The sequence below is a fragment of the Nicotiana attenuata genome, chromosome 9 (assembly GCF_001879085.1).
Source record: "Nicotiana attenuata strain UT chromosome 9, NIATTr2, whole genome shotgun sequence".
Taxonomy (NCBI): Eukaryota; Viridiplantae; Streptophyta; class Magnoliopsida; order Solanales; family Solanaceae; genus Nicotiana; species Nicotiana attenuata.
This window is the reverse complement of record NC_031997.1, coordinates 31,501,965-31,524,890: the sequence shown is the minus strand read 5'-3', so window position 1 is coordinate 31,524,890 and position 22,926 is coordinate 31,501,965. Positions and strand designations below refer to the sequence as shown.

Below are 22,926 nucleotides of genomic sequence, written 5' to 3'. Positions count from 1 at the left end.
GCGTCCCCGGAGCAAGCGGTTGGAGCATATCGAGGCTTGAAGCGCCACCTCCACTAAGGTATAACCGTCACCCTTTTTATTTATATATTACACTAACCTATGTGCAGGAGTCCGGTTGGAACAATCAAAGCATTTTCCGGCTTGAAAACCTTAGGTTTTAAAGCATGCGTTGCACTCTTTTCCTTCGACCGGATTTTATCCCAAGAAGCAAGGCTTCCCTTCAATAAACCTCGAATACTGGGGGGGCATCCCCCCGAGAGATCACCTCCTCGATGAAGTCAAGATGAGCCAAAAAGGGTCTCAATAGGAAAGCATGTATCGGGCCAAACGGTCGAATGAACTGTGTCCGCATAGAATAATTGAACCCTCGAAGGCAAAAACATGTATACTTGTACCAAGTAATCAATGGAACACCTTCTACCATCAAAACGCCTTGCGCTTCAAAGAAGTTTACTATTTTTACAATAAACGGCTCCAGAGCCAGAAATTTCCCAAACGCTCGGGGACTGACATCAAAAACTCGAAGCCGCAAGACCTCCGGGCCGGGAACTTCGAGCTTGTAAGCCCTCGATAAGGAAACATCAAAATATAAAAAGAACGGCTCTAGAGGCAAAAACCCTCGATGTCTCGGGGATTGTCGTCGACGGTCACCCCATCGTGGTATCAAGAACCCGAGGCCATAAGACCTCATGCGGGCAACCTCGAGCCCGAAAGCCCTCCACGTGGCAATGTTAGAAAATGTAAGACCTCCACGAGGCGTTATCAATAGTGTAAGACCTCTATAAGGAAATATCAAATTTGTAAGACCTCAAGTCAGGCACGAATCATACCTGTGCCAAGTAACCTATCTGTAAGACCTCAAGTAAGGCATGTTCAAATTTATAAGACCTTAAAAAAGGCATAATCCCGATCTTAAAGTTAAGGCTATATATTCGAACTTGTAAGACCCCTAAAAAGGCATACACTCGATATAGACGCCGAAGCTACTTCACTCGGGGACTAAAAGGCTACGGCCAAATACAATGACTACGGTCACAAGGCTGTACCAGCCGAACCAACGCGACTCGGGGACTCCTGACCATCGCCATAAAGTCCACAGGCCTTTAAATTACTTCGAAAATACTTCGAAAAGAACCGGTTAATCAGGCTATCCTCGACATAAGCAAAAGAGTTTCGATCATGTCAGCTCCAAAAATAGGCTTCGAAACAATTCAGCCACCGAGCGAAACCTCACGAGAAGTCTTTAACGAGGGAAAAATAAAGCCTAAATTAAAAGGTCGTACCAACCCAATGCGTAAGAACCACTGTATCCAGCCTAAATTAAAAGGTCGCACCGACCCAATGCATAAGAGCCACTGTTGCCAGCTTAAATCAAAAGGTAGTACCGACCCAATGTGTAAGAGCCACTGTCGCCAGCTTAAATCAAAAGGTCGTACCAACCTAATGCGCAAAAGCCTACGGGCTAGCATAACATGCCTCAGGGACGATTTGTAAACCTAAGGGTTTTTCCTCGAAGCCCAGTTCACCTGGCTAACCATCGACAAACATCAAAATTCAAGACAAAGAAAGACATACTCGAGCAAAGAGAAATCCATGAAAGGAGAAAACCGAAAGGCTTCTCTTTATATGTATGTGTGAAGAAATACAAAGCTTCATTTACAATGTTCTCTAAGAGCATTATACGCAGAATCAGAAAGGAAAGGCCTAATCTATGTTCCCCTCGGGGACTGAGGCCCTATCGGCCTCTTCCTCATTATCTTCGGCATCGGACAAGAGGAACTTGGCATCGTATTCATCCACCTTGGCCTGCTCTATCTCTTCCGAGAGATCAAAGCCCCTAGCGTGGATCTCCTCAAGAGTTTCCCTCCGAGATTTGCACCGGGCATATTCATTGCTTCTGCTCTCTCGATCGGAAGCTCCCCTCAGCTCAGCTCGAGCATCAGCAGCGTCTTTTAAATAGACGGTCACTTTCTTATCAGCATTGGCTCGAATCTCTTCAGCTTTATCCCGGGCATCCACGACCTCGGCCTTCATCTTCAAAAGGTCAGACTCGAGCCTTGCAATCATGCTCGTTTGGACCGAGCTGTTTTCACGAGCATTCCGGAGTTGCACCTAGAGGGTAGCAGCCTTGGCCAAAGCATTTCTCTTGGCTGCAACTTGGGCATCTGTCTGAGCCTTTAGCTCATTACACTCATACTTGGACCAACTTCACCCCAAAGGCATTCCATGTCCTCCGTTTTTCTCTACAACTGAAGTATCAAAATATTAATGTCCGAGGGTAGAAGAGGAAACATGCATCCCCTCGAAACAAAGGTTACATGTCTCTCAAGTTAGCTTTCGTAATTCCGGCTTCGAGCTGCCTCATACCGCATGTATACCAACTCCTTTGCCCTTTTGTCACAAAGAAGCCTGAGGGATTTCTCCCCGTCCAAGGCCTTTCGCAACCTGGCTTCACGGCGGAGCAGCTCAGACTTGAGTTTGTCAAAGGCCTATGAAAAAGAAGCTCAGTAAGAAAATAAAAGTGCAAAATTGAAAAACCAACAAAGTCAACCAAAGCTCACCACAGAACAAAGCCGCTGAGCCTCCTCAAAGGTTGAGCGTGAATCTACTGGCCTGGTCTCACTGGCCCCAGTTGAACCTATCTCGGTGGGAACATGGTCGCTCGAGACCCCGCTTGATTTAGGCATCCCCTGGCCTTGAATATCCCTCGAAGTACCTTCGGCAGGAGATGAAGATGACGGCAACACACCTGTATCCCTCGAAGTACCTTCGACGGGAAAAGAAGAGGGCAGCAGAGAAGGAGCCATTCTCCCGAGGCTAGAAGCCTCAGGTGCTGCGAGCTCAGCCAATACATCTCCGTTAAGCCTCCGAGCAGGTCTTGCCTCGCTATGAGCACCCTCGTTCTTCGAGGATTCCTTCTGTTTGTTATCATTCCTCGGACCCGAAGCTGATGATCCTTCCTCCTCTCCGAGGGGGCACGGTCTCATCTCAGAAAATTCTACAATGCCTACGGTGATGGAGTTAATACACATAAAAGAAAGTACCTTTCAAAGAAGACAAACCACAGCACGTACCATGATGTTTTGCCTCCCATCTACCCTTGGACAGATCTCGCCACTTACGCTCATCGTAAGTCGAGCAAGCTGCCAGTTTTCGAGTCCAATCCGCCAGGTTGGGAACCTCGTGTGGCAGCCACGGGATCGCTGAAGAAAAGAGAAGGAAAACGTCTTTACAGAGTCTGCCTCCACCATGGACAAAATGATAAAAACACAAGTGTACCACTTACGTGTGAAATTCTATTTCTCAGGAAATGGCAGGAACTCTGCGGGGATAATATCGACAGTCCGCACTCGGACAAATTTACTCATCCACCCTCGGTCCCCGTCTTCTTCGTTGCTGGCAATAAAGGGCCGGGTGGATCGACGTCGTAGAGTAATCAAGCCTCGATAATGCAAGGGTCGATACAATTTGATAAGATGGCCGAGGGTGAACTCGAGCCCGGCTTTATCCGCAAAATACCTTATTATTAACACTATCCTCCAAAACGACGGGTGAACCTGTGCTAGGGTGACCTGATATCTTCTACAAAACTCGAGCACGACCCTATCGAGAGAGCCCAGTGTAAAAGGGTACGTGTATACATTAAAAAACCCCTCGACGTGGACCATGATGCTCTTTTCCGGGGAATGTACCTGCAGTACCGCCTTTTTTCCCCATCCACAGTCTTTCCTAACTGCCTCGAGGTGTTCCTCCCCTATTGATGAGACGAACCTCGATGCATGCTCCCAATGGCCCTGAACATTGGGAGGTCTCTCTAAAGTAAAGTCCCTCCTCGAGACAAAGCACCTCGAAGTTAGCTCACCGGACGTCCGCGATGTACCACCGACCGAACTCGAGGCGAAGGCAGAACTCTCCTCTCCTTGGTGAATAGATTTGGACGTAGCAGCCATGGCTATGGTAAAATACGAAAAGGAAGATGAAGACTTGGGCCAAAGCTTTGAGTTGAAATGACAAAAGAACTGGCGCAAGGAAGAAGGGCTCTATAAAAGGGATAGTTACACAAAAGTAGCGGAATCCTCAGATAATAAGAAAGCAAATACATATATAGGGCAAGTGGTGACTATTCGCCTATTCTGAAGGCCAATTAATTCTGACCATGTCAGTGCCACTTCTGGGGAAGTGTACCGGTGGGACCACCCCGGTCACTTCGCAACCGTGCCATACGAATAACGCCGTCATACAGCATTCTAGGGGTCAAGATTCCTGTATCGATCTAGCCTCGAGATGGTACCCGATCTCGAGGATATCTGCCACTACAAAATGAGCCCCGAAAGAACTAACATTCTAGCGTCGAGATGGTTCCCGACCTCGAGGATCTCGCTTACTCCGAGTATGGCTCTAAAAGAGCCGACATCAAAATTCAACAGACTAGCTTTACATAAGTACTGAAAAATAAATTTGAAGACTTAGGACAAAAGGATCTCTTTGCGTTCTCAAAAAATTCATTTACAGAATGTGCCTTTACAAAACTCCCCTGAGGAGCCCATACACAAAGGGAAGAAAAGAAGGAGCAGAAAGGACGACGTGAGACTATTCCTCACCCTCACTACCATTTGAATCACTTCTAGAGTCCTCATCTGAAGTAGTTGAAGGCGCTGATCTTTCCTCCAAGGTTCTGGCTTTCTCGATCTCAACAGCAAGGTCGACACCTTCGGCGCTTGCTTCCTCGAATGCCTGCCTTCGAGCTTGCAGACGAGCATAAGCAACGGCCCGAGTCAACTTCTACTCGGCCTTCTCGGATATCTCCCTAGCTCGAGCGTTTGCAGTGCCAGCATCTCTCTTGTATGAGGACGCATCTTCTTCGGCTCCTACCTTAGCCGCAGATAGTGCAGCAGCCTCCTCTCGAGCACTTCGGAGAAGATCCTGGGTCGAGACCAACTCTCCCCGAAAAAGGTCTCCCTCCGAAGTCACGACCTCATTCTGCCTCCTCAGCTCAAGGATCTCCGCATCCTTGGCTGCAACCTCTTCTTGGAGTTGCCCCAAGGGCATCCTTTTGTCCAGTCTGAAAAGGCGAAACAATATGGTGAGCATCGATTTAGAAGAATAAAAAAGATGAGTTCATGGATGTCGTGTTACCTGCTCAGCAAGGCCAGCCCGTTCCTGGTGCAACCCCTCCAGGCTTGGCCGAAGCTCCCTCAACTCCTCTTCCTTTCGGGCAGAGGAAGCTTTCGACTTATTTAACTCCGAGGTAAGCTTCTCAAGTTCCTTCTCACGGCATGAGAGCTCATCTTGGAGCTTAGAAAAGGCATGGTCATACAATTTCTCGACCTAGAACAAAAGCAGAAGAGTTAGAAAGATAAGGCAAAAACTTGAAGCGCAAATGGTATGTCGAGAATATTACCTGCTGTTGAAGCTTCTCGGCCTCCTCAAGATCGACGGGGGCGTCGAGGTCTGTCTCTACGTCGATGCCGGAGAAGTAGTCCTTGAGCATATCTTCCTCTCCATGAGAGGCCCCACACCGGCGGTACCCGAGTTCTAGGCATCCCTAATTTTCCCCAGTAAAAATGAAGGGCCCAATTTAAAGCCATCCAGGGCATCAATTTCTGTAAAGGTCTAGTCTCGACCCCGAGAAACTTCGGATTCAGGCCCTCCGGAGTCGCCAGCCGAGGTTTCATCGGTGCGGACTGTGCCATGTCCGACTGAAGCTCGAAGACTGTGCCCGAACCCTCTTCAAGGGTCTCCTCAGCACAGGTTGGGTCCACATCGGCCATCCCCGACTTGGCGACCTTGCGCCCAATGGCTTGTGGAGCATCAGCACTCCATCTCGCCCTTTATATCATAGGGCGGTCACCGTCATCATCATCCTCATGAAGACTTGCCGTAGCGGTCGAAGTCAAAATCGTGGCACTTGTGTACCTTGGATTTCTTCGATTCAGGAGATTCAGTCGACGCCTCTTTCTTCCTCTTCTTACCCTTGTCGGGTTTCGAGGCTTCTTCTTCACCGAGAGGAGCCGATCTCATCAACATGACCTCCCCGAGGCCTGCACAGGCATGATTTGTTAAACTCACCATCACAAGAAATACTCATAAGGAACTCGGTAATGACAACAATGAAAAACATATCGTGGTTCTTGGCCTGCCACCGCGTTTTGGCCAAACCACGCCAAGCACGCTTGCCATAAGGAAAAGCAGAGTCCAGTTGTCTGATCCATCCCGGAAGGTCCTGAACCACATCGGGGTACCAAACGGTGGCTACATAATCAAAAGAAGATCATTTCAGAAGGAGAAGAAGGGGTAACAGGATGTACTCGAGGTAGAGGCACTTACGCTTCATGTTCCATTCTTCCGGGAATGGCATCCTATCAGCCGGGATGATATCCGAGGTCCTTACTCGGATAAACCGGCTCATCTACCCCTGGTCCTTGTCCTCATCAATGCTCGGAAAGAACGTCTTCACGGATCGAGGATGAAGCTTGATCAAACCTCGAAAGAAATGAGGGTTGTACAGTCTGACCAGGTGATTGAGAGTAAAGGTCATTCCCTCGACCTGGTTGGATAAATATCGGAGCATGTAGACAATCCTCCAAAAAGAAGGATAGATTTGACCGAGCGTCACTCGGTACTCACGACAAAAATCAAGAATCGCTGGATCTATCTCCGGGGAAGAAGGATCTATGGGTCCTAAAGTGAAAGGGTATGTATATACGCTGAGGAAGCCATCTTTGTGGTCTACTATGCTTTCCTCAGGATTGGGGATCTCTACTTGAACTGCCTCCCCCCATCGGCAGTCTTTCTTTACCCTCTCCGTGTCAGTCACCACGCTGATGTACCGAGACACGGGCTCACATCGACCCGGTGTAGAAGGGGGATTTTCGCTAGAAAAATCGGAGACTGTATCAAATTCGCCAGGGGTACATTGTTCGATAGTTGGAGGTATCTTTGGTTTGCCCTTGGACGGGCGTGACGAAGAAGCGGCGCCCTCTTTCTGAGGTACCATTCTAGAGGTTCTAGCCATAACTATGAAAAAGGTTTCAAATAAGGAAGGTGAAGAAACGAGCACAGAAAGAAGATAGATGCAGAAAGTTGTGAACTTAGCTCTAAGAACTTTGAGATATTGTAAAAAGCGTGAATGGAAAACGAATTGAAGTATTTACAGAAGTTGTTCGGGTGATGCTTGAGGAGTGAAAAGGTCGAACCAATAGCGGTTCGTGGGCTTTTCGATAATCGTGCTGACAGCGACCTCAACTCAGCCTTTGGGTCATGGCATTTAATGCTCTGATGGGCTGACGTCATAATGGGAGTATCATAGAAGCAAGAGTTCAAGGCCGTTTCTTATCATTTCACTCTAAGAAACGCGGGGACTATCTGTATACGGCTAAAATCGAAGAGTCTGATTTTATGATCGTTATGGCATTTCACAGCCTGTTTTCGTAAGCCTCGATGCATAGCTCAAAGTTTGACCCCGGGGCTCGGGGCAGTGCAAATAGGCGGCTATCTCGAACAAGCAGAAAATTCCCAATAGGCACGTGGTTAAAGCTGACCAGGTCTACAAGAATAGTACAAGTCTGTACCGTGACATTAAATGGATGTGCCAGGTGTTGATCTTTGTAATAAATGGATGTACCAACCGCATATCTTTGTAATAAATTCACCTGTACTATGTTAGGATTCCCCCTCCTATATAAAGGGGATCCTTGTTATTTTCTGCACACATGATATTCAATACAAGAACAAGAACATTCTCTCTCCTAATTCTATTGCTTATATTTATTACATTGTCTACATTTATTGTGTTTCATTGATTGTTCTTCATTTATTACTCATCATTGATCATAAAGAGCCCTCATCAAAGCTCTTCGCGCTGTTAGTCCTTCATCGGCCATCTTCAGTCGAGCCCTTTGGCTTAACCTCGAGGCCCAGCATAGTATAGCTCGAGACCCCGATTCTCGGCCGCTCGGTTTGCTTGTCACGCTACCTTCAAGCTCTTATCTTATTTTCCAGTCTCACACTTAACATCTACTGCCTAACAACTAGCATAAAAATAAATCACGTATTTTTAGAACCACAAAATCAAATCTAATTGTAATTATCATTTTCAAGGTAAACACAGCTAAGAAGTCCAACAATGGCCAAGGAACAATTATAAATGCCTATTGTGTAGCTAACTATAAACCAGAATAGCTTTAGTAGGGGTGTACGAAGAAAATCGATAAACCGCATGAAACTGATAATCCGAGTCAAACCGGGAGAAACAACCGATTGTGGTTTGGTTTGATTTGGTTTGATATTGGGGAAAAAAAGCCGACCATAACTAGATTGGTTTGATTTTAACTTAAAAAGGGCAAACCGAAACAAACCAACCCGATAATACATTTATATAATTTTCAAAAATATTTTATACATATAAATATTTATTGTAATTTAGTTTATAAACATTTCTTAAACTTTTTCACAGTTTTATATTTTAGCCGTATTATTTCACTTAACATTCTTGAATGGTAAATCAATTTTATAGCCCATAAATGTAGTGACTCAAACAAAGTTCAAATCAATACTAATGCTAACAAAAGAAATTCAATTCAATTCAACACTAGGAATGTCAATAGTGTTGGATATCTATTTTTTAATTTCACATTGGTTTATAATCAAAATGCATAACTTAGTTTTTCTTTTTCTTTAGGGCTTAGTTATATAATTAATAGTACTTATTAGCTATACTTATTTTAACATGACCTATATATAGTATTTTTAAATTATGTTAATTTTAATTATGGCTTATTAATTAGCAATATTTGATTTATGCAACTTTATTATCTTAGTTATTAAATATGTTAGTATAATGCTATGACTATCCCATATTATAATGTTATTTTTCTTAGAAAATACATTATATAGTTGTATCTTTCTAGGACTACAGAAATATTTGAAGCACAAGTAGTTGAATACTTTGTGCTATGAAGACTTTATCGGGAAAAAATCCGAAAACCCAAAAAATACTAGAAAATAGAGAAAAACGAGATTGAAAAACCCGACTTTGTTGGTTTGGTTTGGTGTATAAATTTAAAAACCTAACACCATTGGTTTGGTTGGGTAATTGAAAAATCCGAACCAACCCGACTTATATACACCCCTAAGCTTTAGTATAGGCACAATCCTCGATACCTATTAAACGAAACCTATCGAAAAAGAAGTGAACACTTTGCTAAGGAACGAATCTTCGTGTTTATTCTTCTATAGGCAACACATATATGCTATATGTTGCTTCGCATTTATGGAGTATGATGTGAAGGGCTAAATTTAATTTTATCAGATTAATGTATCTATGAGTCCTTATGGCTGTTAGAAGATGGTTTGATCAGATGACTATTGGACGAACCCTTTCAGTACCATTCTGATTCACATATATACCTGGTTAGATATAAGTCCTTTACCCTGAATTGTCCACTCCCCACAATATTTCTTTACCTTTTCTTCATTGGAATTTGGCAATGCAGACATAAACCAAAGAAAGAATTACGGATTTAATTATTTGACCCAGTAGCCCAACTAAAAATGGCCTAGGTTTGAAGTCTTTACCCAATATGGCCCATGTTGCATATAATTTGAAAGAAACTTTTCATTCTTTAGCCCATTATTAAAGACATACTTCTAGGGTTTTTTTTCTTTTCTTCTTTCTTCTTTCTCAGCATACTCAATCTCTCTTCACTCGCCTCTCCTTCCTTCTCCCTAAAAATTACAGGATTTTTTTCTATACACTCGTGATAATTGCTTTTGAGCACTCAAGTGAAGAAACAAAAACAAATACTGTAACATTTCAGTAATTTTTGTGCTCTATACAGATGTGCACAATGGCTCCCTAATCCTCGCATTCTATGTCAATTCGATTTTAATTTTTGAGTTAATTGACAAAAATAGGTTAAGGAACCGCAATAAAATTTGGCATATCAGTCCAAAAACTATCAGATCTGGCCTAAAACTATCAGATTTTGCCTAAAAGAGCATCTCCGGCAACCTCGTCTCATATTTTCTTATTTCTCTTAGTTTTTGTTTCATCTTTTGCAACTGGTGAAGCCCAAATTTGAATGCCAAAAACTCGCCGGAAAAATTCAACACCAGCAACCACCGAAATCTGTAATGTGGTGATGGACAAAAGGTGTTTTCTAGTGTAAATTTGTATAGGTAGTGTTTATACACACTTATACAATATGTATAAGTGTGTATATCTGCGTACAATGTTGTATAAATTATCTATATTTTTAATGTATAAGTGTGTATATATGTTATTCGTGTATAATAGGTATCCATGGATGTTTGACACTTTCTTCTTTTTTTCTTCTTTGTCTTATTTTTCTGATATACATTATTAGGTATTGTATATATAAGTTTATACAAAGTTATACATCATTATACATGTAATGCACATGTGCATTTAAATATAAAATTAAAATTTTATATGTTTAATCTATGTATAAATCAACTTTTATTGTTGATTTATTTGCCAAATCATGAACATGCAATAATTTTTTCAATTTTTATTTTTTATTTATGCTATTTGGAACTTGGAAAAGAAGAAAATTTAAGGTTTTCAAGTTGCATTATATATGAATTTGAATTTTTTGTAGCTGGAATAGGAATATATACAAACTTGGGGAAGAAGAATAAAAAATCACAAAATTTTTGTGCTTGAAGATCTGCAGAACAAAAAAAAATGCTTATTTTTCGAACTTTGGCCTATTGTTAATGGGCTACAGATTTGCAAAGTTCTAACTGGGTTATTTTGATGCAATGTATATGGGTGGACTGTATTTTTGTGTAATTCTCCCTAAACCAAAACACCCTCCTCGCTTGGACATCTATCTTCTGTTTTTGGGGTTTTAACTAAAGGTGGTGTCCTTTGGACATCTATCTTCTGTTTTTGGGGTTTTAACTAAAAGTGGTGTCATGTCAGCTTGCACGCATCTCCCTAGTTTCTCATATTTCTGACTTATTTCATTGACCGATAGACCACAGTCTTGAGTGCACATGAACATCCATCTTTCTCATGCTCATCTTGTGTTTCTGATTATTAGCATGAAAAATTGTGAGACATTTTCAATCACCAAGTCAAGAGCCGGGGACTCAAGGGTAAAGATTTCATCTGTTACTTGGAGGGTCCAAGGCATTGACTTTGTTTGTGTCACATTCTGTTTGTTGTAGACTTGTAGGTGGAGTAAAGAAACTTAAGTAGGAAATCGAATTTCAAGTTGTAGAGTTTACTATAATTTTCAACATTTTTTCCTTTTTAATTGTTCAAAGCATCTCAACTTATGGGTTATAATGTATACTAGCATCAAGCTTTTGTTCCCTTGACTGATTCACGGAGAGAAAAAACAAATGATCATAGAGAATTCGTCAGCCAATATTCCAACATACAACAAATGGTACTTAAAGACAAACTTTTAAGCTACAAAGTCGTCACTAACATACTCAGAATGGGAAATGAATCTTTTGATCTCAAATTTACATTGTGCGACGACGATTTAGTATGGTTGCAATGAGTAACATTATCTCTTCCTATGACACCACATAATTGATGTGGTCCTGTTCACCTCTAAATTTCTGTAATTCAGATTGACACAAACCAATGAAAAATGATATTACAGAATAACACATTCCTATGACAAGCCAGCTAGCGAATAACTAGTGATAGAGTCTGAAAACAAATACGGGGCTTTTGAAGTCGATGAAGTTCTTCTTATCTTCATCCAGCGACTCTATGTATATGTCTTCTCGGGGTTCTTCATTCACTCCGCTCTGTGTGGCATATTCCAAGGCCATTTCATAGTCCACCTGCAAAACAAAATAGTTAAACGACATAGTAGTTCATTGTTACAGACCCTTTCTTGTGGGTTTTCCAGAAAAAAGATTAGCAATATTGGCTGGCTCTATGGAATCATCTCAGTTTTCCAACTATACAGCTGGGAAAATACTTAATCGCACCTGGTGTTTACACCAAACTAATTAACATTCACAAATTAATTTAGAATACATATCAATTAACTTACTTGCACCCGGTGTTAGATATATGTGTTGCATTCATTCGTTTGGTGCAAACAATTGGTGCGGGTAAATTTTTCCTTACAGTCGCAAGCAGGTTTACAACCATTTTCTTTCTCAAATTCATAAGAGGCTAGAAGCATCCAATCAAGTTAATGGTAGCAGTATTTGACCATAATGTGATATACAAACTTCTCTGCACTAGAATAACATATACACAGGGATGCTTACCTTTTCAACATGCTGAGCAAGCTTTTCTCTCAATGTATCTTTCGTTATCGAATTAACTGAAACTTGTTTTAGTATGTCTGTTTCGTCATTCCCGTAGCGTTTCCTTTTTGACGCATGCAGATTTGCCATCTCTTTTAGGACGATATATATAGCATTAGTAGAATCAGGGATATACCTGCGTCCAGTAGAAAATTAGCATTGAATTTGACTGATGAAACTCAAACTATTATCAGCCTAAATGATCAAGCTTACTTGCTCAAATTCCGCTTCCTTTCCTGCTGCTCACGAGCCTGAATCCTTTTTACAATCTTTGCTTTGAGCTGATTGCAACACTGCTGAATGGCTGTCTGCAATACTGATTTATTAGCCTATGAAAAAACTGCTCAGCGATTTATGAACCAAGGACAATAGGAGTTACCTTGACAGCAGAAGCTATCTCACTTATGTCATCTCCGATATACTCCTTGCCAGTCCCCTTGAAGGGAATTTTGGTGCTAACGATGCTGACAAAGACACCAATCTTGTCTTGTGTCTGGTTGATCTTGTAACTGTTCCAACTATAAATGACATCTTATTACAGTCTGCAGTTCAATTCGTTTTCCCCACCCTCACACAAAAAGGGAAAAACCAATTAAAAGTGACAAAAGAATCTGAGGCAGAGAAAAGGTGCCTCAAAGGAAATTATTTCTACCCTATTCTGGGGTGGCAAAAAGGGGAGCCCACAAAAGAAAACATCTTCTATAGTACTTGTTCACAAGAAATTTAGGAAAAGGAGAAAACATTTTCTGAGAGAACAAGCAGAGTTTCTTGATTTCTTAGTGAATGAGAATTACAAGCAACTTCGTAGGCTTTAAATGCTTACTTAATTCTCTTCAAAGCAGTCCTGGTAACAACATCAGCACCTTGCTCAAAAAGAAGCGGAATCCGATTAGCAAATCGGAATATATTCAGCCCCTAAAATTTTGGTCAGGCATAGCAAATGCAACAATATGAGATAAAGAAATTCAAAAAATATAAAAGTTGTAATAATGGGGCTAACACCAACTGATGAATCATGAGGCAATAAGCTAGGAGAAGCAACAAAAGTTCTATGGATCAGAATTTTCTAATACTGACATTTGCTTCTCTTTTCTTCTCTTTCTTTCCCACAGATCCGTTATCATCAAAAGAAAGGAAACACTAATCATCCAATGAAAAGAAATTCAACATCTAGGATAAGGATAATAATCCTGGGATAGAATTTGGGATTGTATTTATCCCATGTTTGGTTATAGGTATTAGCTAATCCGGGGATAAATTTCACATTAAAATAGTGGGATTAGCTATCCCATATAGAAGGTGGGAGCTAATCCCATGGAATATCCCATCCCATGGGATATCCTTGTTTATCGAACCATTATACCAAATAATCCCTTATTCGAGAATATGGGAAGACCAGAGAATGTCCTCTGCAGGCAAAAATTTACTTCTTACAGGCTTACAGCTCCTAGAAAGTATATCCTTATCACCAGGTGATTCCCTGAAGAACCTCACCATGCGGCAACTTCAAGCTCAAAAGCGAAGAAAAAGAGTTTGACCATCATATAGTGCTTCCACAATCATTTGATTAGGTCTGTTCAATAAAATCAAATCATAATTAACTACTTAACGAATGCAGATAAAGATACATTACATTCTGATGGGTCCTTTGCTTCTAACATTGGTGATACAAAGTATTGTATAGCCACAATCAGTTTTGGCACTAGACGTGCTTCGTTCTCTATTTTTTATATACTTTACCACAAGGGAGATTTCTCACTTGTTTAACATCTTTCCCACCAACACTAACTCCAGCTTCCACGATAAATGGATGGCCTTCGAATACTTGAGCACTGGACAGAAGACATAGTAACTTTTAATACTTCTATGATTTGTATGATTCAAAAGATAAAAGTAGATGAAGATCATTATATACGAACCTTCCAGAAAAGGTAGCAACCATATCTGGATGCAGTTCTTTTATAATACCAAGACGTAGATTATATTCTCCAGCAGGACTTAGAATCTGCAATATGGCTTGTTATTGACATGCAAAAATTAGTACAAAACATAAACACAATAAAACTGGAATCAACATAACATTTATAATTTAGTGTGGCTAAAAGCAAATGGAAAAGAGGGAAGAACTTCAAAAGAGGAACTTACATCACCACTGGGATCATCAAATTTGGCTTGACGAAACAACTGATGGATGCGAACTATTTGCTGCGGTGCTATAGATTTAACTGGCATTTTTGGGTTAAAATCTGGACCCATCTCCCCTAGAATGTGAAAAAACATCCTTCTTTAGTTATAATGTACAATGACCGAAGGCATTTTTTGTTATGTAAGTGAATGAGTAGTATGCTACAGGTATAAGCACATAAGTAACAAGGGATAGAAATGTTCATTATGGAAATTCCAATATCCATGATGAGAGATTGGTGTATCAACAAGTAGTTTTAATGGTAACAAGGTTTTCAATAGAGTACAAAACACAAAAACATATTTGATGTTAGATAGTTATGTCTAAATAGTCTTAATCCCATATGTAGTAGGAGTAGAATATGTCTTACTCCCATATGCAGTAGGAGTAGAATATGTATTATATATAGAGCTCATTGTATCATTGAAAAAAATAGAATTTTCTCCCGTGCATTCTCACATGGTATCAGAGCTTCAATGAGCAAATTATCGTTGTGCATCATTCCAATGACATCCGGGAAGAAAAATCTCATCGCCGTGCAATTTTCCGGGAACTTCGTCTTCTTCCCAAGGTTCATCACTGTTACAGTAGTACTGTGCATATACCAGTACCACCATCAGATTCGAAACCCTTGTGTGACCAAACCCCAGAAATCCTAGTCCCATCGGAACAGAAAAGTCAGACACAGGCATCTTTCCAGTTGACGACTCAAGATTGATTTCCGTTATCTCCTCATTGGTAAGTGTTGTACGAAAACCAACACTACCATCTTGTTTGGAAAAGTCAGACGACAAAACCCCAGTCAATCGCTCTGGCAGAAAGTCCGTCACGCGCCACCAGATCTAGGGTTCCGAGTTCCGACGAGTTACAATAACTTTTCCGGCGCGTGTAAGCCATTCCGGCCACTTTTTGACAAAGCTTTTTCAGGACAACTTACCCGTCCAGTGATTCCGAGCCTGCTCGTATAAATTACATCAAATTCTGACAATTTGTGTATTCTGGTGGGGGTTTTAGAACCTATTTTGTAGTGTGGAATTCGGCTTAGTCTCACTATTTTCAAATTTTTCCGGCGAGTTTTCGGCCAACTTTTGTTTATCAGTTAACTTGACGTGATTAATGCAGAGATTGAAACAACTAATTCACCATATGAGAGAAGGAAAGGAGAGAAGAAAGATATTATTTCATCTTTAGTCCACTAAAGAAGAAGGAATTAATAGCTTTCCTCTCTCCTTTCCTTCTCTCGTATGGTGGACCAGTTGTTTCAATCTCTGCATTAATCTCGTCAAGTTAACATGGTATCAGAGCCAGGCTCATTCCAATTATTGTCACCGATGTTGAGCCCACATTTATGTTGTCCATGCTCCAGTTTGCAGGCCTGGGCGTGAGGAGGTGTTGAGTTGTCCCACATCGGTGGAATTTAAGTTCCTTGGTCTCCTTATATGGTCTTTGGGCAATCCTGGTTTTGTTGCTCGGGGGGAGTCTAGCGGCCTTGTATGTCGAATGATCAGCTTGCAGATATTTTCACCAAGTCCCTCACTGGTCCTCTTATTAGTTAAATATGTAATAAGCTCGGTACATATGATTTGTATGCACTAGCTTAAGGGGAAGTGTCAGATAGTTACGAGTAAATAGTCTTAGTCCCATATGCAGTAGGAGTAGAATATGTCCCACTTCCAAATGTAGTAGTAGAATATGTATTATATATAGAGCTCATTATATCATGGTTAAAAAAAATAGATTTTTCACCGGTGCATTCTCACATTTGAAATGCAACTCTAGCAAGGCAGTGTTCAGCATATCACATGAATTTTTACTACAGTACTAAAATCACAGTTGAATTTTTTACAATGCCACAGAACCTAACAGCAGGAGCATAGTTCTCAGCATATTTCATATTTCACATGGCTAGCCACACTTGCCAGAGGAATTTCCAGAGCCAGAATCAGCCTGAATGTAACATTCATGTAATTCACATTCTCTCGTGAAAATCCCAACTTATGTTTCAAATTTGCTTGTCTGATTTAACTGTAGTGGCTTCTAAGGACCTTAATGCTCAAAATAAGACTACATTTGAGCTCGTCAATTTTTTTTACTGTTGTGTGATCTCTATTCTTACCCGCCACCAGTCATCCATTTAAGTTTTTTTCTCTCCATGTTATTATATGTAGGAGACGTAATATTAAACTTTTGAGTTTACCAAAAGTGTGCTCCCTCTATTAGCTTAAACTTTTGGATGAGTTTGTCACACACTTCAACATGGTATCAGAGTGGACAAAAGTCTCTCACGGCCACTCATTGTCAAAAAGAACTCCACATGCTTCACGATGAAAAAGAATCATGCCCGCACATGAAGGAGCATGTTGAAGGCATAATATTAAGTAAATAAAAGTATGATTTTTCAATCAGCTTAATCTTTTAGATGAGGTGGTCACACACTTCAACATTATTCAACTATGAAATCTTGCTACTCAATTAATTCAAAAGGAGTCTTCCGTAATGAGAAATATGGAAAAATTTGCTACTCCCTCAGTTTCATTTTTTTTACATAACTGAAAAGTCGCTCAGGTTCACTTTATATGACAATGGTTAACTGGACATAGAATTGAAATATTAATTTGACTTTTTTATATATTAGTGATAGTAAAACTAAATGAATGAATTTTTTATAAGGTAAATAAGTAATGATTGGGAAGTTGGGGAAATAAAGATAACATCGGATCAAAATTTGAATTCGAATAGTTAAAAGAGTTTGAAATTTTGAAAATTCCAAGAGTTGTAGACAGTAATGTCGGAATTCCGTCTTTGACATAATAAAGAAAGATGTCCAAAGAGCAGAGAGATCATAAGTAGGCTACTAGATAGGGCATTCCCGCTTAACCCAAGGCTTACCTTATTAAAGAAACCATGTCAGACATTTTAGAACATCTGAAAACAGAAAGAGTGTCATATAAATTGAAGTGGAAGAGTATTACATTTGGGTTATCATTCTTTAGCTATAGAGAAAAGGATCTATTTCTTTTTTGCTGTCGACGAGTAGTGACACCCATTAGGTCAAAAAAAATATTTTTTGTTGGTTGTGTTTAAGAAGCTTAGTTCACTATAAGACTTAAATTAGAATTTTGAATAACTTAATAAGACCTGGATGAATAGACTACATCACTTCCCTCAAAGAGGAAGCACCATACTATGGTGTTGGCTACAAAAAGATACTAGAAACACTATAAAACCTACACCCATCACAATTTGTTTAATATAATTTTAAATATCCCAAAATATTTTAGACTCTTTAACAAAAAAATATTATACAATGTTCGGATTTCCTGAATTCAGCTACATTTAACCATTTAATTTACTCTTTGATGTGATATCTTTCTTTTCAATCTATCTTTGCAACCATATTATAATTCCAAAACTTCAATTATTTTTTACAGATCAACTTAATATTCCAAACCTATATAGATATCTAATAGATAGAAAGGAGTATATAGATATCTAAATTTTTTTTAAAAGAAACTTTGCATTGTGATTTAAAGCAGTGTTGTCAAAGGCGCGCTTAAGCCCTAAAGCGAGGCTCAAAACATATTGAGTGCTTCACCTCGCTTTCCGGGCGCCTTAGTGTCGCATCAAGGCTCTAAGGCATACTTTTCCTTGCCAACGAGTGTAATCCTGAAAAGGCGACACTGAACAATTGATATTTCACTTTATCGTAAAAACATTTCAATTTTTTTGTCCATATATTTGTTATTCGTGCTTATAATTATCGGTCTTGGATTACATATACATATTTTTACTTTTTCTCCAGTTGCGCATTCTTTCATTAAAGCCCACGCTTTATTTGAGCTTTGCGCTTAAAGCCCCAATGAGCCTTAGGGCTTTTTTGCGCTTTTCGCTTTGATAACACTGATTTAAAGAATGAAGCGATGCATTTTTAGTTGTTGTCTTTGTCCTAAAATTTGAATTTCGATTGACAAATCAAAGATTTTCATTCTCAAACTTTTTTGCTACAACCAAACTACCAAAGAGAATGAATCTTAACGAAAAAAAATGTAAATGAAATAACCGAAAACATAATGAGATTAGCATTAGAAGTGGCAACCACGGGAAATAGGCTTATCATAAACATTGGAGTTCCATATAAAAGCCATTTTTTTCAAAAACAAAATCTCCATGCATAAAAAGCCAGTTGAAATGCAAACTTATCTTCTGCTAGTCTGATAGTAAGGACAAATTTATATTTTTTCCAACTCTATTAAGTTGGTGAGAGTAACAACAAACTGTTGTCTACTAGTAGCTGAACGGAATGCAATCAACAGAAGAACTGTTTTCCAGTGTCAATAATACATAGAGCATGTACATAATCTTTAGCCAGACACCTTTGACTGCCGACTAATTTTGTTTTATCAAGGGATCTAAAATAGATGAATGCAATCAGTTTCAAGTTCTCACCGATTAAACGCTCTGCATGAGACTTCCCAATGTTTACAAATTCATGCTGAAGGAACTGTAGAAGGGTCTGTTTTGATGTCTCTGTTATAAGCCGTTTGATAAGAAGTATATCCACAGCTGATGGATGATACCTGGTCTCAAGAGGAACTGGAGGCATTATGTCCGTTCTTCTAGCGAACCTAATTATCACATTTTTCCTACAATAAATTCAAAATAAAGTGAAACCGAAGAAATTCAGGACATGGTTTATCAACTCAAAGATAGTGGATGTGCTTGTAGCCTTGAACAAACAAATTAATTCAATCAGGGAGGGGGGAGAGAGAGAGTACTCTGGAGAATCTGATATGAATTGGAAAAGGAATTGTGCATAAGGCGTGATGACAGCCATTTGTCGCATATAATGCAATATTTTGGACTGTAAACACAGAAAGAAAATATCAGTTTTCAGAAATATAGAAGGTGAATCAGTTGGCTAAGTTGCTTTCACTGCATGAATGAGGTGAAACTTGAGAGGACATCTGTCACAATGAAAATTTAAAAACTACATACTCGGTAGGTTGTCCAGTTCCCTTCAATAACAATCTGGATTTCAGCACCATGCCATCGTTCGTTGTTTTCCCGTTTTTCATGTACATGAATGTGAGGAACATTCCTGAAGCAAAGGCGTAATGCAGTGATGTACCACGAAAAACAAAAACAACAAAATTCTGTATTACTATGCATTCTGAAATATAGCTTTCTATTTCTATGTCATCCCATACTTGTGAATATCAATATCCAGCCTACAGAATGAGGTATAACTTTGGCTCTTCATGGAAGATGTAATCTCAATGGGAAGTCCTGTACTCATCTTGGACCAAATCAATGCCTGTGGAAATGAGAGAAAAGGATCAAATCTCGAATGAAGGTATATGCTGACATCCATTGAAATCCGTTTCTGGATGAACACAACTAAACTGGATAAAAGAATTACAGGCTAAAATCACTGGGAGGATCACTCTAACAGTATGAGAATATTCTCTTAGTTCAGAGAAATCATCCACCCACTCATCCCCACTACCACCTCCTAAAATAGATAATAGAAACGAGGCAGAGAAGATACCACAAACAACTAAGACACTAAAATGTAAGACCAGAAGAGACAGAATATCAACACTAACCTAATGTTAGAGAAATGCTTTACTATGAGTGCTAACAATTTAGAGAAGGCGATTGTTAAAGAACGTCAAATGATTAGGTCAAGACCAATTTCTGAACATACCATCTTAGCACCAAGACCAAATTTCCCACGTGTTTGTTTCAATCCATACTTTGTTCCAGACAAAACTGCAGAAGACACTTTCTTAGGAAAAGGATCATGTGCAGCAATAGAGTTAAAAAAATCAAAGATTTCCACTTGGATCTACAACGATATCAGGAAAAATTAGTTCTAATAACTAAAGTAGCAGCCACTCGAGAACACCTTCGCTCCTCCCAATAGAAGGCCAAGAGAAAACAAAAGAAGTTGGAAAAAACCAAAGGCAGGAATATGCAAAAAAATCGACTGGTAAAATAACTGGATATGGAGATCACATAAAACCTCGTCCAAACATATTCGGGATATCGTCATGTGGCATTCCTCTTCCATTATCCTATATTAGAAACAAGTACAGTGAGTAAAGTCATTCTGGAAATAAACTCCCACTAACTTGCAAGTGAGATTGCTTTAATTCAACAATGCACATTTGTTGTCTTCCATACTGAGAACAGCGTCAGCATATAGAAGAACAAAGAGAAACAGATCAGACCTTGCATGTCACTCTATAATACGATGCCTCCCTACCCTTAGCTGCCTTTGTAGCTACAGGGTCTTTTCCTTTCTTCCCAAGAGCAGCATTCTTTGCTTGAACCTCTAGAAGCCGAGCTTCCTTGGCAAGTCGTTTCTGTAGCACAACAGGTAGAAAACTAGTTCACTACTGAAATCCGCTAAATGTCAAACAGTCAGCATAAGATGTAAATGAGAACGCCATCCAAGTGAGACCCAAATCACTGCTTACACACCTCACGAGCCTTTGCTGTCTCAAAATCATCATATAGAGCTTCATCTCTTCGTTCATGGTCAGCCAGACCAATCATGGAATTAAACTTACTTTTGCCAATCTCTTCACTACAGGAGCATAACAAAAACCAAAACATAGCTATGACGAAAGGTTTTCCATTAATGAATTTTTGTTATCTCTTTAAAGCAGTTACTAAAACAGATAACAATAATCACTTACATGGTTATCTCTACGACAGGAAGTTCAGATATGGATTCTGCAGAATCAAGTGCATTCTCAACAAGTTCTCTCACAGTAGTGTAAAGACATTTTCCAGGCTGAAAAATTGAACAAAAAGTAGCTTGAGACAAACCTAGGAATATAGGAAATTTTAGGCGAGTCTCATACATTTGAGTTGGCCAATTTGGCTAATATACTTTAAATGAGAAGTATTCTTCACCGTTGGTGAAGGTGCATGGTTTGAAGGTACTGCCACACCTCAAGCACATTGGTTAGGGTGAAGAGCAGCGTGATTTACAGCACATTAGTGTATCATTGTTGAAGTAAACCTCATGAAATCTTAAGCTATAAAAAAGAAGAGCCTATTTCATTTAATGCCTTCAAACATGCCCTTCAACATGGACAATTTTTTGCGGTTGATGGCAACAATGTCTGACCTTAAAACCTCCACCTACTCTGCTATAATTATGAATTTTGGGGACACCTCTTGAAAAGGGGTATATTCATTAACTGATGACGGTGAGTTATCAACAGTCTGATTACATGCTAAGCAGGGGGCATACGGAGGTTAAACTTTCAACCTTTTCTGTTGTAACCTACAGTTTTGAAGTGCCAGCTTTTCCTCTCCTATATAACCGCTGTTAACCAAGTGCAATATCTTCTTGATCTATATTTAGTTCATACTTGATCTAAGTAGTCACATTGAGGCATGCAATTTTTTTTTTTTAAATAACGGTGATATCTATGCCAATTTGCACCCACCTAGACCTTGCACCCCTTTATTTTTCTTTTTTCTCTTTTACCTTAATTTGCATTCATTTTCCCTTTTCAGTAATCCTTTTATGATTTCTGCATTTCTTTCATTCTGCTTCTCTATCAAACTATTTCACTTGGAAAATCTCTATAAGAAAATTATTTCTCTTGGAAAATATGTAGTTCATATTTGATCTACGTTCTCACATTGAGGCATGCAAGATTTTCTAACATTTTTGGATAATGGCGGTACCCAAACCAACTTGCGTGCACCTAAACTATTCCATCGGATACATGCTATCTCTCACCAGCACAACTACCGGGTAACTCCGTCCGCTAAAGCTTAGGCAGATTTGAAGAAATCACCTAGTGATTTTTGTCCCTGTGGGATTTGAACCTGGTCTCCAAGATCTTCACACACTTAATTGACCACTAAGTCATACCCTTGTGTGCAAAAAAATTTCTCCAAATAAAACCTGATATGATTAACAGTCACTATAAGCAGATCTTGACTTATTTTTTTTAGTAATAACTGGAAACTCTACATATTTAGACTTGGGAATGTTTTCATTTGCATAAATAACTTGCACCTAGATTCATTTGGTACATACCTAACTTTGCAGCTAGCACAACACCTTAGTTGAAAAGATAACCTAGTGTTATTTTCTTTCACTGGGATTTGAACCATAATATCGCTCATAAAATGCCAACAAGACAATAATATTTCATTGACATCCTTAAATCATCATATCTAATCATGATTGCACAAACTATTTGAGAATGTAATCTGTAACATCAGAAATACAGAGAGATAATAAGCATGTAAGAAACTCACATTGTCAAAACCCGCAATGTTCTTGTTATCAGCAAAGAACTCAGCTGGAGACTCTGCACAAAATTGAAAACATAAACCGAAAGTTAAACAAGGAAAAAAAACTACAAACGATTAAGCTCAGCAGTCTCCACACACACACACAC

At 39.6% G+C, this 22,926-nt stretch overlaps 1 protein-coding gene across 2 annotated transcripts in view; it reads right to left on the bottom strand.

Moving 5' to 3' along the window:
• Positions 11,399 to 22,926, bottom strand: part of LOC109232221 (DNA topoisomerase 6 subunit B) — an 11,909-nt gene continuing 381 nt past the window's right edge. Inside the window, exons 2-19 of one of the 2 annotated variants that reach the window (XM_019397908.1) lie at positions 22,784 to 22,836; positions 21,196 to 21,293; positions 20,978 to 21,083; positions 20,725 to 20,859; positions 20,517 to 20,568; positions 20,199 to 20,263; positions 19,699 to 19,805; positions 19,487 to 19,589; positions 19,267 to 19,352; positions 18,938 to 19,134; positions 14,452 to 14,567; positions 14,226 to 14,311; positions 14,066 to 14,138; positions 13,130 to 13,221; positions 12,686 to 12,824; positions 12,520 to 12,614; positions 12,268 to 12,442; positions 11,399 to 11,829 (exon numbers count right to left, since the gene is read on the bottom strand). In XM_019397908.1, the coding sequence (XP_019253453.1) occupies positions 11,680 to 11,829; positions 12,268 to 12,442; positions 12,520 to 12,614; positions 12,686 to 12,824; positions 13,130 to 13,221; positions 14,066 to 14,138; positions 14,226 to 14,311; positions 14,452 to 14,567; positions 18,938 to 19,134; positions 19,267 to 19,352; positions 19,487 to 19,589; positions 19,699 to 19,805; positions 20,199 to 20,263; positions 20,517 to 20,568; positions 20,725 to 20,859; positions 20,978 to 21,083; positions 21,196 to 21,293; positions 22,784 to 22,836 (1,928 nt within the window). In that variant the 3' untranslated portion in view covers positions 11,399 to 11,679. Of the gene's footprint in view, positions 11,830 to 12,267; positions 12,443 to 12,519; positions 12,615 to 12,685; positions 12,825 to 13,129; positions 13,222 to 14,065; positions 14,139 to 14,225; positions 14,312 to 14,451; positions 14,568 to 18,937; positions 19,135 to 19,266; positions 19,353 to 19,486; positions 19,590 to 19,698; positions 19,806 to 20,198; positions 20,264 to 20,516; positions 20,569 to 20,724; positions 20,860 to 20,977; positions 21,084 to 21,195; positions 21,294 to 22,783; positions 22,837 to 22,926 lie in introns of those variants that run through there. The other variant, XM_019397909.1, reaches the window with a different exon arrangement.